This window comes from Bos mutus, chromosome 1 (assembly GCF_027580195.1).
Source record: "Bos mutus isolate GX-2022 chromosome 1, NWIPB_WYAK_1.1, whole genome shotgun sequence".
Classification (NCBI taxonomy): Eukaryota; Metazoa; Chordata; class Mammalia; order Artiodactyla; family Bovidae; genus Bos; species Bos mutus.
Genome location: NC_091617.1, coordinates 80,821,920 through 80,837,032, shown reverse-complemented (window position 1 = coordinate 80,837,032; position 15,113 = coordinate 80,821,920). Strand labels below are relative to the sequence as shown.

General features: G+C 38.0%; 1 protein-coding gene across 4 annotated transcripts in view; it reads left to right on the top strand.

Annotated features, from left to right (window-relative positions):
* MAP3K13 (mitogen-activated protein kinase kinase kinase 13) overlaps positions 1 to 15,113 on the top strand; it is a 156,637-nt gene that overhangs the window by 119,974 nt on the left and 21,550 nt on the right. For all 4 annotated transcript variants that reach the window (XM_070372110.1, XM_070372128.1, XM_014480663.2 and 1 more), the window contains 5 exons: positions 2,337 to 2,520; positions 7,887 to 8,078; positions 10,606 to 10,764; positions 12,427 to 12,585; positions 13,235 to 13,343. In XM_070372110.1, the coding sequence (XP_070228211.1) occupies positions 2,337 to 2,520; positions 7,887 to 8,078; positions 10,606 to 10,764; positions 12,427 to 12,585; positions 13,235 to 13,343 (803 nt within the window). The remainder of the gene's footprint in view (positions 1 to 2,336; positions 2,521 to 7,886; positions 8,079 to 10,605; positions 10,765 to 12,426; positions 12,586 to 13,234; positions 13,344 to 15,113) is intronic.

Below are 15,113 nucleotides of genomic sequence, written 5' to 3'. Positions count from 1 at the left end.
GAATACATAATACATGAAAAAACAGAAAAAACTGTACATCACATACACTCTTTCATAGCTATATGCATATACAGAACGGAATGGAAGTCACTCAGACGTGTCTGACTCTCTGCGACCCCATGGACTGTAGCCTACAGGGCTCCTCTGTCCATTGGATTTTCCAGGCAAGAGTACTGGAGTGGGTTGCCATTTCCTTCTCTAATATGCATATAAACAAAGACTAAAATAAGATGAAAACAGAATATGGGTTGGAATTTCAGATAAAATATATGCTTTTCTGTTTCTTTCTAGAATTTTCTAATGTTTTCTAGTACTCAACAGTAAATAAAGATTGAGTAAATAGAGAAAAACAGCTAAAGATTGTCTAATTTTAGTAATTATGTATTAAAAATTAGAGTAACCTGAATTTGTATGGAGTTATTTGGAAAAATATTGCCCAGTTATGCTCTTGCTCAAAATCCAGTGCTAGTACTGAGCCCCCAGGATGGTCAGAATGGCTCTGTGTTCAGTTCTTCGCTGGACCACTAATGAGTAGCTCTTTTCAGTATACCTGGGTCCCATGTGTGCCACACAAGTAAGCCTATGAGGATGAAAACTCTTAGATGCCATAGAGGTAACTCAAAGCAGTCAAGACTGTAACTTACTGTTCCCACCCAAATTTTACTTGGTATTGTTTGTTCCTTTGGTGATTTCATATTTGTGAGCTATTTGTGTTTTAGAGAGGTTTGTTTTTGTAGAGCATCTATTCAGTTTCAGTAGAGCAGAAACCTTTAATGCTGGTCATACCAGAAGAATGGGACAAATGCCCATGCTATTAATCTCCCTCACTGTAGTTTTTTATGCACTATGTATTATTATATTTGGAAGGTCATGTTTTAACCATTGTAACAAGAAAACACATTTTATTAAGAATCTATGGAATCTCTTTTCTCTCGAAGTAGAGAAAACTAGAAAAGAGAGAAATGTAGTTCCCTTCCACTCTTTCTCCTTTTGCTTCATCAACATAGGTAGTGAGTTGATTTGCTTTCAAGACCAGAATATCTTTAAAGCTGATTCAACACTACTAAATTCAGTGTTCTGCAAACTGTAGCCTTTAAGTGATTGGTGATCTGACAAGAATCTCTCATAACCTTTAGCATTGTCATCATCTTCTCCTCACTTCACGGGGCTCCTAGCTCTTTGATGTTCATTTCTGTCCAGTGCAGCGATAATGCACTGGCAGAAAGGATAATCAATGGATTATAGTCTTCTTTTCAAGTTTCATGAAATTAAAGCACATATTGATTGAATTTTTGATCTATTTTAAATAGTATTTTATTCACTATAAAAGTAATATATGCTGAAAGTTACAGTATTGTAAATCCACTATACTTCGATAAAATAAAAGTAATATAGGCTTATAGTTTAAATTTTTTAATACAGAAAAGGGTAAATGACATAACATGAATCAATAGTGCCACCACTTAGAAATGACCCCTGTTACATTTTTGGTGCAAACAGAAATTAAACTTTAAGAGAAACTGGCAAATAGTGCATCTATATGTGTAAATTTATCAAGACTAATAAATGACCCTCTCTTTCAATTACTTCATGGGAAGGAACGTGGTATAGCAAAAAAAACACTGTCCCTGGACTCAAGCCAGTTCCAAGGTCCTTGGCCCTGTTCTTCCACTTACCAATTTTGACTTTCAGTTGTTTAAGGCCTGGTTACCCTTTGCCTTAGTTTTCTCATATTTAAGTAACCATAATATGGCCAGACTTGTATGATTGTTCTAAGAATTAAACATACGACAGACCTAAAACACTCTGCTAGTATCTGGCATATAGTAAGTACTAAACAAAAGGTAAATACTAATTTAATTGTTATACATCATTAGGTCCTCAGGAGAGTATCACTGAAAATGCATTCAACAAGGATTAATTGAGCACCTGCACTAGAAATTCAGAAAGGAATAAAGCAACACTTGTAATGGGTGATAAGGTAGGAATAATGATGTAGAGACAGATAGGTGAACTGACTGAACATGCAAGCTTCAAGTGAGGAGGTGGGGCTGTGGGAGTGTCAGGATATGTTTTGTTTGGAGGCAATTATATTGGAGATTTCCCATCTGCAGGATTTCACTGGTTAAAATCTATACAAACTAATACATGTGAATATCTCTATGATATCAAGACCCATAGAAAAGTTCCATCTTTTAGCAAGTTACCAGGTGAGAGACAAAAGTTGAGGTCATTCTGGGTGATGGTGAAATTGGTCCCTGCAGAGTGGCCTTGTAGAATGGCCCCTGAGCAGATTCCAGGCTCTCTTTATGCTTGTTTCTCACTTGTGTGCCTAGATACTTGGGAAGTGCCATTTGAGGAGATCTCAGAGCTGCAGTGGCTGGGTAGTGGAGCCCAGGGAGCTGTCTTCTTGGGCAAGTTCCGAGCGGAGGAGGTGGCCATCAAGAAAGTGAGAGAACAGAATGAGACGGATATCAAGCATTTGAGGAAGTTGAAGCACCCTAACATCATCGCTTTCAAGTAGGTCAAGGCTTTTTTTTTTTTTTTTAAGAAATAGATTTTCTTTCCCTCAGTACATACATGTAAGTTCCTGACTTATAAGACATGTTAAGAATACTCTACAGACTTAGCAATGTGGTAGGTGCTTTGGGAGGATACCAAGGAACTATTATATTAGAATCACGTTTTTGAGAATTTGATAATCTAATAGCTCTTTTTGCCAGAGCACACAGTGCTTGGAAGGGAGGGAGATACATGGGACAGAGAGGGAGAAGGTGAACTCCTTCCATGCAGTCAGATCTGCTGAATCAATGTAATTTATCAATAGCATAACAGAGGCCTCTTCAAGATAACCTGAACACCTTCAAGTTCAATTAAGAAAACAAAGCTAGCATCTGAAGTGATCAGAGAACAATTAGTTCCTTGTAAATAGAGGTGTATTTTCTTATTAGTTTCTATAAGTGTCTCTTCTGAAATATTAGCTTGTAGTAACAGGCACCTTCAGAATATTTCTCCCTGCCTCAGGTTTTGCCAGATCCTTTTCAAGGAAGTCCAAAACTGGCTTTCTAAATCTAATAATAGAATTCGTGATTATAGTAAGTCAAATGATAACATTTATTTCACAAAGTGGTTGTTTTCAAAGAGAGTGTGAACATATCTTTCTAGTTTAGACCCTCATTTTCGTAATGTTGACAGGGATCCTCAGAGGTAAATTTGTGGAAGGCACCAGATTTGGTAGTGCCAAGAGAATATGTGCTTTATCGGCTTCCCCTGTGGCTCAGCTGATAAAGAATTCGCCTGCAATGCAGGAGACCTGGGTTCGATCCCTGGGTTGGGAAGATCCCCTGGAGAAGGGAAAGGCTACCCACTCCATATTCTGGCCTGAAGAATTCCATGGACTGTATAATCCATGGGGTCGCAAAGAGTCGGACACGCTTGAGCGACTTTCACTTCACTTCCCTTCCCTTTCAAGAGGATATGTGTACTCTCTTCTGCCTGTACCTTTCCTTTGAGCTCCTTCTCTTACCAGCGTTGAAAATTTTGTCCTAGGCTTGAACAAATGAATGATGTGTGGCTTAAGAGGAAGAAAGGTGAAGAACGGGAAAGAAAATCTTTAGGAAGGATGAAAGATTAGAAATTGGAGCCTCTTGGTATATTTTTATATAATATATATTGAGTTCATATATAGGAAAATAATATGACCAATGAGGCTATAGCTAAAAAGCGGGCTAATTTACAAATTCCCCTTCCCTAACCTAGGAGGGACTTCTTCCAGCCCCCTAGAAGGATCCTTTCCTTAAGAAAACTCTCCTTATAAAGTTAAACATGTCATGCAACAATTTCTAATTGGAATCGTATCCCCAAAGCAAGGAATAAAAATCTTGGGTACAGGTTGTTATGACCAACCTAGATAGCATATTCAAAAGCAGAGATATTACTTTGCCAACAAAGGTTCGTCTAGTCAAGGCTATGGTTTTTCCTGTGGTCATGTATGGATGTGAGAGTTGGACTGTGAAGAAGGCTGAGTGCCGAAGAATTGATGCTTTTGAACTGTGGTGTTGGAGAAGACTCTTGAGAGTCCCTTGGACTGCAAGGAGATCCAACCAGTCCATTCTGAAGGAGATCAGCCCTGGGATTTCTTTGGAAGGAATGATGCTAAAGCTGAAACTCCAGTACTTTGGCCACCTCATGCAAAGAGTTGACTCATTGGAAAAGACTCTGATGCTGGGAGGGATTGGGGGCAGGAGGAGAAGGGGACGACAGAGGATGAGATGGCTGGATGGCATCACTGACTTGACGGACGTGAGTCTGGGTGAACTCCAGGAGTTGGTGATGGACAGGGAGGCCTGGCGTGCTGCGATTCATGGGGTCGCAAGGAGTCGGACATGACTGAGCGACTGAACTGAACTGAACTGAAGGTTGAATTTTGATTCCCAAACAACACCCCTTATGGAGAGGGAAAGAAGTGTGAAAAGAAAAGAAGCTTTATCTACTGGGATACTAAATGGAGTCTTTGGATTCATTTCCTTATAGAAGGAACATCCCTGCAGAGGACATGGAGAGACTTCAGTTGCTGTAGTGATTCTATTATTGGTTGCCCTAGGAGGGCCAGGAGGATGTGAGACTAAAACAAAATACTATAGAGACCAATCATAATCCTTCCCGAGATGATAAGTTTGACAAGACAATGGGTGGAGAAACTCCCTCCTTTCCTTCATTTTACTTCACTGAGAGGATCGTCATTATATCATGATATACCCTCATAAGTGGAAGGAAGAGCCTTTTACTTAACTAAATTTTAAGCTTAAATCACTGGGTTTGAGACATAGAATATTCTATGGATGAGCATGGCTTTTTGGCCTCCCGAAGTAAACTAGGCTGTGAGTCTCAGGCCTGAGGGCTTTCTAGCACGATGTCGTGGATAACTGAAGGTAGAAATGTGTCCTCAGAAGGTGAGTGTGAGAAGCCAGATTTTTTCCTCTTTTCTTTTGTTTCTTCCTTTTTACTCAGAGTCTTTTCCCCACCTTACCCTCTGACCCTCCTACCTGCATGTACAGTTTTCAGCATTGTGGATAAGGATTGCTTTATTGGTGTCCAACTCTTTAGGCTGAAGATGCTTGAAAGGTCTTTACCTCTACATGGGAAACAATAGTGAGACTGTGTCCCTGGCCCATTACACCAGGCTCCTGAGGCATGGTGCAGTGTTATGTTTGCAGCCATCTGTGCCCTTGTGTTGCCTGGCCAGTGAATCACTCAGGAGCGTCTGGAAGATGTTAAAGCATGATTAGATGTTAGTACATCTCTCTGGATACTGATTTCTGTACTTTCAGCTTCTTTTGAAGTTAGTAGAAACCATGCACAGAAGGGAAGTGCAAGAAAAGAATACGATATTCTCTTTTTCTTCTAATTTTTTAAGGAATCTTTTAAGAAAACCCAACCTGCCTGTTCCTAATGGAATTGGGTGCCAAAGGGAAGAAAAGGTAGCAATTAGAAGTGATTATAAAGCTGTTATTTATAGCTACTAAGAAGCCTTGTCATAGTACAGGGCTGATGGAATGATTACTTCTCATTTGTCAGTCAAGAGAGATGAAAAGTATATAGAATACCACTGTTAGACAATGTTTGTCTGACAAGCTAAACATAGTTGAATAGGACGCTGAGTAGTTTCAAACAAATATTTGCTTTGTTGTTCTTAAGTGCATTACATTACGTCTGCCCTTACTCATCATTTCTCTGTAGTAAAAACTCAATTGTCTATTGGTAGTTGCTGTATACTTGTGCTCCACTGAGGTTTCCTGAAAGTCAAGTAACAGAAACTTGAAAAAAATTTTTTCTTCAAAAATCAAGATGAGCGTCTTCTTTGGTGGGCCAGTGGTTAAGAATCCGACTGCCAATGCAGGGAACACGGGTTCAGTCTCTGGTCAGGGAAGATCCCACATGTCATGGGGCAGCTAAGCCTGTGTACCACAACTACTGCGCCTGCGCTCTCTGCAATGAGAAGCCGCACTGCAAGGACGCGCCCGCTCACAGCAGCTAGAGAAAGCCCAAATGCAGCAACGAAGATCCAGTGCAGCCAAAAATAATAATTTTTTTAATCAAGATAAGAATTCGGGGGGGGCTTAGAAAATGATAGGAAAGTAATAGAAATAGCTTTGTGGCATTTGACAGGCACATCAAGGCAGGGAAAATGAAAACTAATTATACTTCTTCATAACCTGCCATTGTTTTAAGACTTTCACAAGCCACTGCTTCTAAATTCTTTTACCACTTATGGCAGCCTAAGAGATAGGACATGAATTGGTAGCTGGTTGAGGACTTTAGCTGGGAGTCTTGTAGGTAGAATAATGATATTCTTTTGGAGGAGGGCATACGTATCATTAAGAGATAAGACAACAGAGAATTGCTCATGGTAATTTTTTTTATATTTTCTTATTTTCAGAGCAAAACTGTGAAGTAAAGTTAATATGATTTTCCCACTTTTATAAGATAACAGTATTAATACAAGAATCCCCAGTATGCTTGTCTATACAGATTTTAACAAACTTTAAGAAAGGAGGCCGTGTAGTGTAGTGCGTGGAAAGCACATGGCCTTTGAAGTTAGACAGCCTGGATTCAAACCCGAGCTCTGTCGTGTTTAGCTGTATGATCTAGTCGGTTTTCCTCTCTAAGCCTTAGCCTGTAGAAGTGGAAAAGATAGTATCTATCGTACAGTGATTTGGGGCAGATTAAATAAGGCAGTTAACTAACACGTAGGCATACCTGACTCATAGAAGGTGTTCTTTTGTGTTGTTATGCCTCCTCCTACCCCTTGCTTCTGCATCTGTTTGTGCAAAGGCTTTATCAGCAAAGAACGTTCAGGTGAAGTTAAGAAATTTTTGTCAAGAACTTGCTGTGAACTTCTAAGCCATGCGATAGGAAGAAAAGAACATGAAGACTTTTTCCTTCGAGGAGCTGATAATCTGTAGAGGGAGAGAAAAATAGTATATAAAAAAATAATTGCAGCATAGGAAATTAGAGAAGAGAAAGATTTTTTTAGACTGGAATAATCAGGGAAGTCTTCATAGAAGATGTAGGAATTAATGAAAATAGAGGCTGCATAGGTGTATAATAGAATGTGTGACATTATTTTTATTCTAAACAGAAATGTTTTTCAGATATTTATAATACAGAAAATTGATTCTTTTGATATTCAGTCTAATTATCTTAAATTTGAGTAATTTAAAATTCAACAAATTTAGTGGTAAAAATAGAAATATTTTACTTGAATTCTCTCTGTACATTATATATAAAACTTCCATTTAAGAGAAGATACTTAAATTATTCTTAATCTAAAAGAACAGCGTCCAGGCTACACAAGTCTCAGAGAAAGATGCTCTTTGTTTTAGAATGACAAGGTCCCACAGAAAAAGCACCAATACAGCATAGCATATAGATACCTGAGGGCTTCCCAGGTGGCACGGCAGTAAAGAATCCACCTGCAAAGCAGGAGACACAGGTTCAGTCCCTGAATCGGGAATATCCCCTGGAGAAGGAAATGGCAACCCACTCCAGTGTCCTTGCCTGGGAAATCCCATGGACAGAGGAGCCTGGCAGGCTTCAGCCCATGGGGTTGCAAAAGAGTTGGACACAACTTAGCAACTAAACAACAATAGATATCTGAAGTGAACAAAACAAACTAAAATTATCTATGTGCTAACAAAGAAACATGTAGACAACGGGGACTTAAATGGTAATTTAAGAATCGGGATATATATGCATTTTATAAATAATTTGGATAGAAAACCTGTCTTTATTAAATCTATTAAATATTTTTAAAGTATGAATATGTATACATGTACGTTTATGTGATCTGTGTGTTCATGTATATGTCTGTGTTTTCTTGAAAGGGGTGTTTGTACTCAGGCCCCATGTTACTGTATCATCATGGAATACTGTGCCCATGGACAACTCTATGAGGTTTTGCGAGCTGGCAGGAAAATCACACCTCGATTGCTAGTAGACTGGTCCACGGGAATTGCAAGTGGAATGAATTATTTGCACCTTCATAAAATTATTCATCGTGATCTCAAATCACCTAAGTGAGTTCTAGAGCTAACTTTTCAGTCATTTTATTTTATTGTTTTGAAATATGGAATTTTGTCAATCATAATGAAGCTTTTAGACTATTTGCAGTTCAGTTTAAATAAGCAGAGTGGATATCTCTATTTGCATATTTTGGAGATAGTTATTAACCTCCTTACTTACCTATATGGCAGATATGTCCAGGCACCTGCATGGTTTTCCCTTTTTGTTGCTTTGTAATTGTACAACTATGAAACAAAATACATTATTAACCAAAGAATTCACTTTCCATCATCTCAGATAATGAATGCCAGACTTTCCCACTGGAAGACTTGTTTTCCTAGTGTGCTTCCCCTAGAAAACCAATTTTCCAAAACTGAGTTTCAGAAATATATACAAGAGAATAAAAATGGATTAAAAAATAAACCAGAGGCAAAGAGAGAGTGAAAACATTAACTAAAGCTTGTCCACAAAATGTATGCCGTAAGTTTCTGTACCGTCACTACAAGTGGACTACGAATTTGGCTTTGAGCTTCCTAGAATCTAAGCAAAGAAGTAAACAGGTAAAGTTCCACAGTGTCCATTAAACAACATAAATTTGTTATTTAAGAGAAGCAGAGCTGTTTCTAGTAATCTTTGTTTTCAGAATGATTCTTTGGTTCCCAATAACCCACTTTAAGAGGAATGCTTATTCAAGTTTCCCAAAGTGCATGAAGAAAGAAATTGATTAAGTACATTTCAATGTGGCTCCTATTTTTATACATTATTTTCATTATTGTCCATCACATTTTTGTTTAGATAAGCAGAAAAGAATCTTTTCCCCAAACATTTTTGCATAGTGCTTTCATGATTTACAACATTTAAAAATACTTAATCATATCTGCTTTAATTTTGGCAAAAAAAAAAATGTGTGGAAGAGATGTAATAAGTATCATTATTCTTATTTTATGTAAGATAATCTAGAGCTCAGAGCCCAAAGTCATGGAGGTAGTGCTTGAACCCAGAACTGAGATCCTTCCTCGTCCTGATAAGATGAGGGATCCACAGTGAGTCCTGCCCCTCTTCCGTGAGAGATACAAATCTGTCCTTGATTATCAACTGCAAAGCAGCTCTAATTTATCACTGTTATTCTCAACAATGTTTATTACCGTCCTTAGCTCACTAAAAACCTTCTCTTTGCTTTCCTTACACAAAAATTTTATTATAGTGTTCATTCCTTCTGTTCACATTTTTAACACAATCTGTTGTTTCTGTCATCCACTGCATACATATAAAGCACACAAGATACCTTGCCGAAGACCTCTTTCATAATCAGCTTGTTCTCCTTAAGAATTATTTTAGGGAATTCTCTGGCTCTTCAGTGGTTAGGACTCAGCACTTTCACTGCTGTGGCCCAGGTTCAAGCTGTGTGGATTGCTGCCCACCTCCCAAAAAAAGACTTACTGTTCAAATTATTTCTGTATATCATTAAGCCTCTGAACCCCTAACTCCTTAACATTCTAATGTTCTAAACAGGTTATTTCAAGTGAATTCAGGCAGTGTGTGAGGGTGCTAGGACTCTGGATTTGCCTGGTACTAGGTTATACTCTGAGGCTAGCAAAAGCAGCTTGCCCCAGGTCACATCCCAGATCACTATTATAACAAGTAAAATATGTAACAAATTATATAAATAACAAATTATAACAAGTAAAATATTTTACACATGACTTATGTAGAATCTGAGCTTAAATTCTTAAATTTATTCCTGCTTTTCCTTAGCAACATTAACAGAGTCCCAGCATACTTACTTGCCTTTTATATTAATGAATCCTGTGTGTCATGGTTCCATGCATGATTTTAATTGGCCATTATTTAAACAGTGCTTTAAAAGAAGTGATTTTCCCATTGGATTGTCTGAGACTGGCAAGGATGAGAATCAGTGTTTATGGAGATGGGTGCTTTACATAGCTTCTCTCATTTAATTCAAGTGAAAATTTTATGAGACCATTAATTACAGACTCATAATGCCTTATCTAAAACTCCTGAAGTCAGATGATTTCAGAAGGTAGCATAGGGCATTACATTACACCCCCAGCAAAGTCTAGGGCAACACCCTATAATCATACACATTCATTAATCCATGGCAAAGCCTTTGATAGTCGCACAAAGTGGGATAAGTAAATTGAGTTTGTTTTATACATATGAGAAAATATTTATAAACCATTTTCAGAGATGTTTGAATTGTGAATAAGATACTGTAACCTGAATTGTCTCCATCTTACAGATGAGAAAACTGGCTTAGAAGAATTAAGTAATTGGCAAAGGTCACACAGTTAGCAAGTGGTGGAGGCAGGATAAAACCAGGTGTAGCAAGCCCAGTATGCTGTGCTGCTCGCAAGTATAAATAAGGCTGCTCCTGGTGGGTAGCTAAGGCCCCAGTAGTACTGGAACTAGAGAGCTGAGTTCTGCAACGTAGGAGTCAGCAAACAAAATCTTCAGTTGCCAGTTAGTCATGATTTTCATTAGTACTAACAATCTGAATGCTTTCTTTATTTCTTTTTAAAGTGTTTTAGTGACTCACACAGATGCAGTAAAAATTTCAGATTTTGGTACATCTAAGGAACTCAGTGATAAGAGTACCAAGATGTCCTTCGCTGGCACCGTCGCCTGGATGGCACCAGAAGTGATACGGAATGAACCTGTCTCTGAAAAAGTTGATATATGGTGAGTGGTGCCATCTGTCCCGACCAAAAAAGCCTGATCCCACTTTCACCCTATTAGCGCTTCCTATTTCAACACTTCTACTCACCCAAAATACTCTTTAGTATAACTCAGTTTTAGTTGATTTCAGTCTCATGTAACCCGAGGTACTACCCAGTGTGATGACACTTGGTAAGAAGGATTGGGAGAGGAGGAATTGGGGTGAGTATCCACTCAGTAAATCATCAGTTTTGGGGGTCCATCAAAAGAATATGCTGAACTTTCTGGAAAACTAAAAGTTTACTTCCAATAGCCATTTAGTATAAAAGTCTTTCTGGAATATATTACATAATTCTTTCCTTCTTGAATAAAACATGGTAAACGAAGTTTACTTATTCTCAGACCATCATCAGGTGTATTAGTGATGTACTTTGCTGTGATACAGTTATATGCTTTGAGGTATACAGGGCTATTTGCCCTTTTGTTAAACAGTCCTGATAGACTATGCTTTTTGGGGGGGGCAGGGAGAGGTGTTCATCTTTCTTTTCTTTTCTTCTGAGGTTCCAAATCTCTGCTATTAACAGTATATTTTCCTGTAGTTGCTTTTCTTCCATTCTTAAAATTGGCAACTAGTAACTTTTAGACTTAAACCAAAATAATAGCCTATATTAAAACTGGCTATAATTTTAAAGTAAATAAGATAAAGTAGAAATTTGAGCTCATTTGTAATTTGGGTAATTATTACCAAAGTGTCCTCATTAGGGATTACATCAATTTATGTTCCCAACATAAATGTATAATAGTTTTTTCAGGCTCACCAACAAAATGTGTTCCACTTTGGGATCTTCTGCCAACCATATAGGTTAAAAAAAATGGTGTCTTAGGTGCAGTTTTAATTTGCATATCTCTTCTCATAAATAAGGTTGTACTTTTTTCATATATTTACACACCCATTTGTAATTTCTTATTTACACGCTAATCCTTTACTAAGTTTTCTGATATTTTATTCTTATCAACTTATAAGAGTATTTTATATATTAAGGAAATTATCCTTCTGTGTATATGAATTACAGATACTTTTCACTTTTGTTGTTTTGCTTATGTTAGAGGGTTTTTCCATGTCAAGATTTTCTTTTAAGCAGTTGGTCAGTCTCTCCTGTTATGACTTCTGGATTTCTTAATTAGAAAAGCTTTCACTACTCTTAAGATTTTTTTTTTTCCATATGTTCTTTGAGAATCTTTAGGATTTCATTTCTCACATTTAAATCTTTGATGCATTTGGAATTTATCTTAGTGTAAGATAAAGTATAGATTTAATTTTTTCCCCAGTTGTCCCAACAGTATTTATTGAATAACCAATTTTTCCGTACTGGTTTAAGATGTAACTTCCATCATATACTCAATTCCTATATGTATTTGGTCTATTTCTAGATTTCTGTTCCTTTCCATTAGCCTAGCTGATTATTCATCACCACTGTTAATTTCTGAAGCTTTGTAGTATATTTTAATATCTGATAATATTTGTTACCCCTCATTAATTTTCTTTTTCAGAGTTTTCCTGGCTGTTTCTATTTTTTCTATAGAAATATTAGAGTTGCATGTGTTTGACTGAAAATTACTAAATGACTAAAATACAAATCAGTCTTTCTGAAATATCTTCTGTGCTTGTTCCCGGGGCTACTATAGGTCTTTTGGAGTGGTGCTTTGGGAGCTGCTCACAGGGGAGATTCCGTACAAAGATGTGGACTCTTCAGCCATTATTTGGGGGGTTGGAAGCAATAGCCTACACCTTCCAGTTCCTTCCACTTGCCCTGATGGATTCAAAATCCTTATGAAGCAGACATGGTAAGAAATTTGTTTCTCCCAATATTCTCTTCTACCTTCTTCCTCAAAACCATATTTAAGTAAAAATAAATAAATAAATAAAGCCAAAAAAAAAAAAAAAAACCCATATTTAAAACTCTCTAAACCATATTTAAAACAGGAGGGACGTCTCTAACGTGTATTTGGAATGAATAACCTTACTTTGTGTAAAGTCTAGGAGCCTCGGAATTTGAGAACTTTGGATTCACATACTAGTTCTACCCTTTTCTATCTGTGTAATTTGGGGCATGTCATCTAAGTAGCAGTTTTCTCATTTGTGAAATGGGGATAGTATGATAAATTAAAAATTATAAATAAAGAATTTGGTCTGATATCTTGAAGCAGTAGGCCTTAGTAAATGATAGCTATCACCACTTTGCCAGTTCTCAGGGATCAATATTATCAAGCAGATTCTAGAGATTTCTAGTTCATCATTAGAGGCATCTCATAGTTGCATTTTCCTTTTGTTCTTCAATACATCAAAACTACCTGAGATATAGCCACACATGGAGTCAGAAATGTTGTTTTTTGATTTTTTTTTTTTTTTGGTTAAGTAGAATAAAATCTTTATCCTCCTAGATACAACTTCTGAAATGCACAAGCTATTTTTTTTTTTTTTTTTAACTTTTAGGCAGAGTAAACCTCGCAACCGACCTTCTTTTCGGCAGACGCTCATGCATTTGGACATCGCATCTGCAGATGTACTTGCCACCCCACAAGAAACCTATTTCAAGTCTCAGGTAAGTCTGGAAACTCTTCCAGGTCCTGCTAAACAGACAGGGAACTCTCAATGAGGAGGAGTAGCAGCTCCTAGAAGAGGGCATTCTGATTCTTAGAACAATTACATAACTCGACTCATTGTGAAACAATAATGATGATTATTATAAACGCCACACGTACAACTTTGGCTTTTTTTTTTAACACTTTGGAGTTTTGGAGGGTTTTTTAAGCACTTAACATATATGAAATCTTATTTGAAAATACCTTGTAGTAAAATATCATCTTCATAGTGGGTTCTGGTAAAATTGTTGGAGAAAAAAGAGGAAAAGAAGATATGAAAACTGTAGTGTACATACATTTGAATTAAAATTATTGCTAACCTTCATGATAGTATTGCTTTCCTTAAACTTAGAAAAGCTGAAGTAAAGTGGAGGAAAGTTAAAGGCCAGAGAGAGCCTGTGACAGAATTAGGCCCAGGAGAACCTTTTCTCTAACCTTTTCACCTAGTAGCACCAAATACAGAGAAGGTAATGGCACCCCACTCCAGTACTCTTGCGTGGAGAATCCCATGGACTGAGGAGCCTGGTGGGCTGCAGTCCATGGGGTCGCTAAGAGTCGGACACAACTGAGCGACTTCACTTTCACTTTTCACTTTCATGCATTGGAGAAGGAAATGGCAACCCACTCCAGTGTTCTTGCCTGGAGAGTCCCAGGGACAGGGGAGCCTGGTGGGCTGCTGTCTCTGGGGTCGCACAGAGTCGGACATGACTGAAGCAACTTAGCAGTAGCAGCAGCAGCACCAAATAAAATGTAATTTAATGTATCTGTTAGCCTTTACTACAAAACATATGGCTTAACACAGTACACTGTTGTTGAGCTCATGGTTCCATGGGTTGGTTATTTGTGCTGGGTGGTCCCTCACGTGGCCTTGCCTAGGCTCACTCACGTGTCTACCGTCAGTTGCCAGGTCTGCTGGGAGGCTGGCTGGTTCCAAATGGCCTCATTCACTAGTCCCACCTTGGCTGGCTGTTAGCTCAAGCACCTCAGTTTTCCTCCACGTGGCCCTTCATCCTTCAACAGGCAAACTTGGGCTTGTTCACATGGTCTTCTCAAGGTAAAAAATGCAGCAGGAGAGCAAGCCCCAGTGCACAGGTGATTTTCTAGCCTGGGTGCATTGTAGTTGCCAGTGTCTCACTGGCCAATGCAAATCACAGGCTAACCCAGATTGAGAAATAGACTTCGCCTCCTGATAGTTGTATTAGTGATAAGTGTGTGACCATTAAATAAAAATACTATAAATGGCATAAGGGCCAGTGGTCTACCACTATCCATTTGGATAGGGAGTTGTGGGGGCATCTTTAAATGTGAGGTCCTTACTTACCCCTCCCAGACCCAGGCTATGGCAATAGGAATAAAATAGGATGAAAACAGGAGGAAACTATGGCTTCTGAAATAAATGTGATGATCTTAAATTATAGCTTTATGCTTATAGAATTTAACTATAGTATTGTCCAATTTTTTCTCAAATAGCTTTGTCTCACTTTCTAAAATGAATTTTTGCTAAATGAATTCCATCTCTACATTGACTTCCAGTATCATTTCAAAAGATTCATTCTCAGGGAAGACATTTTGTTACCAATTAGTGTCTCTGTCTACTCCTGATAGCCCCCAACTCCACTGGGTGATGCATTTACCTACCAGGAAAGTGTGCTTTGAAAGCAAACTGGATTGGGAGGGGCATCATCACTGGAGGTTAAAAAAGGCCCCAAATATGCTTTATTAACTGGCTT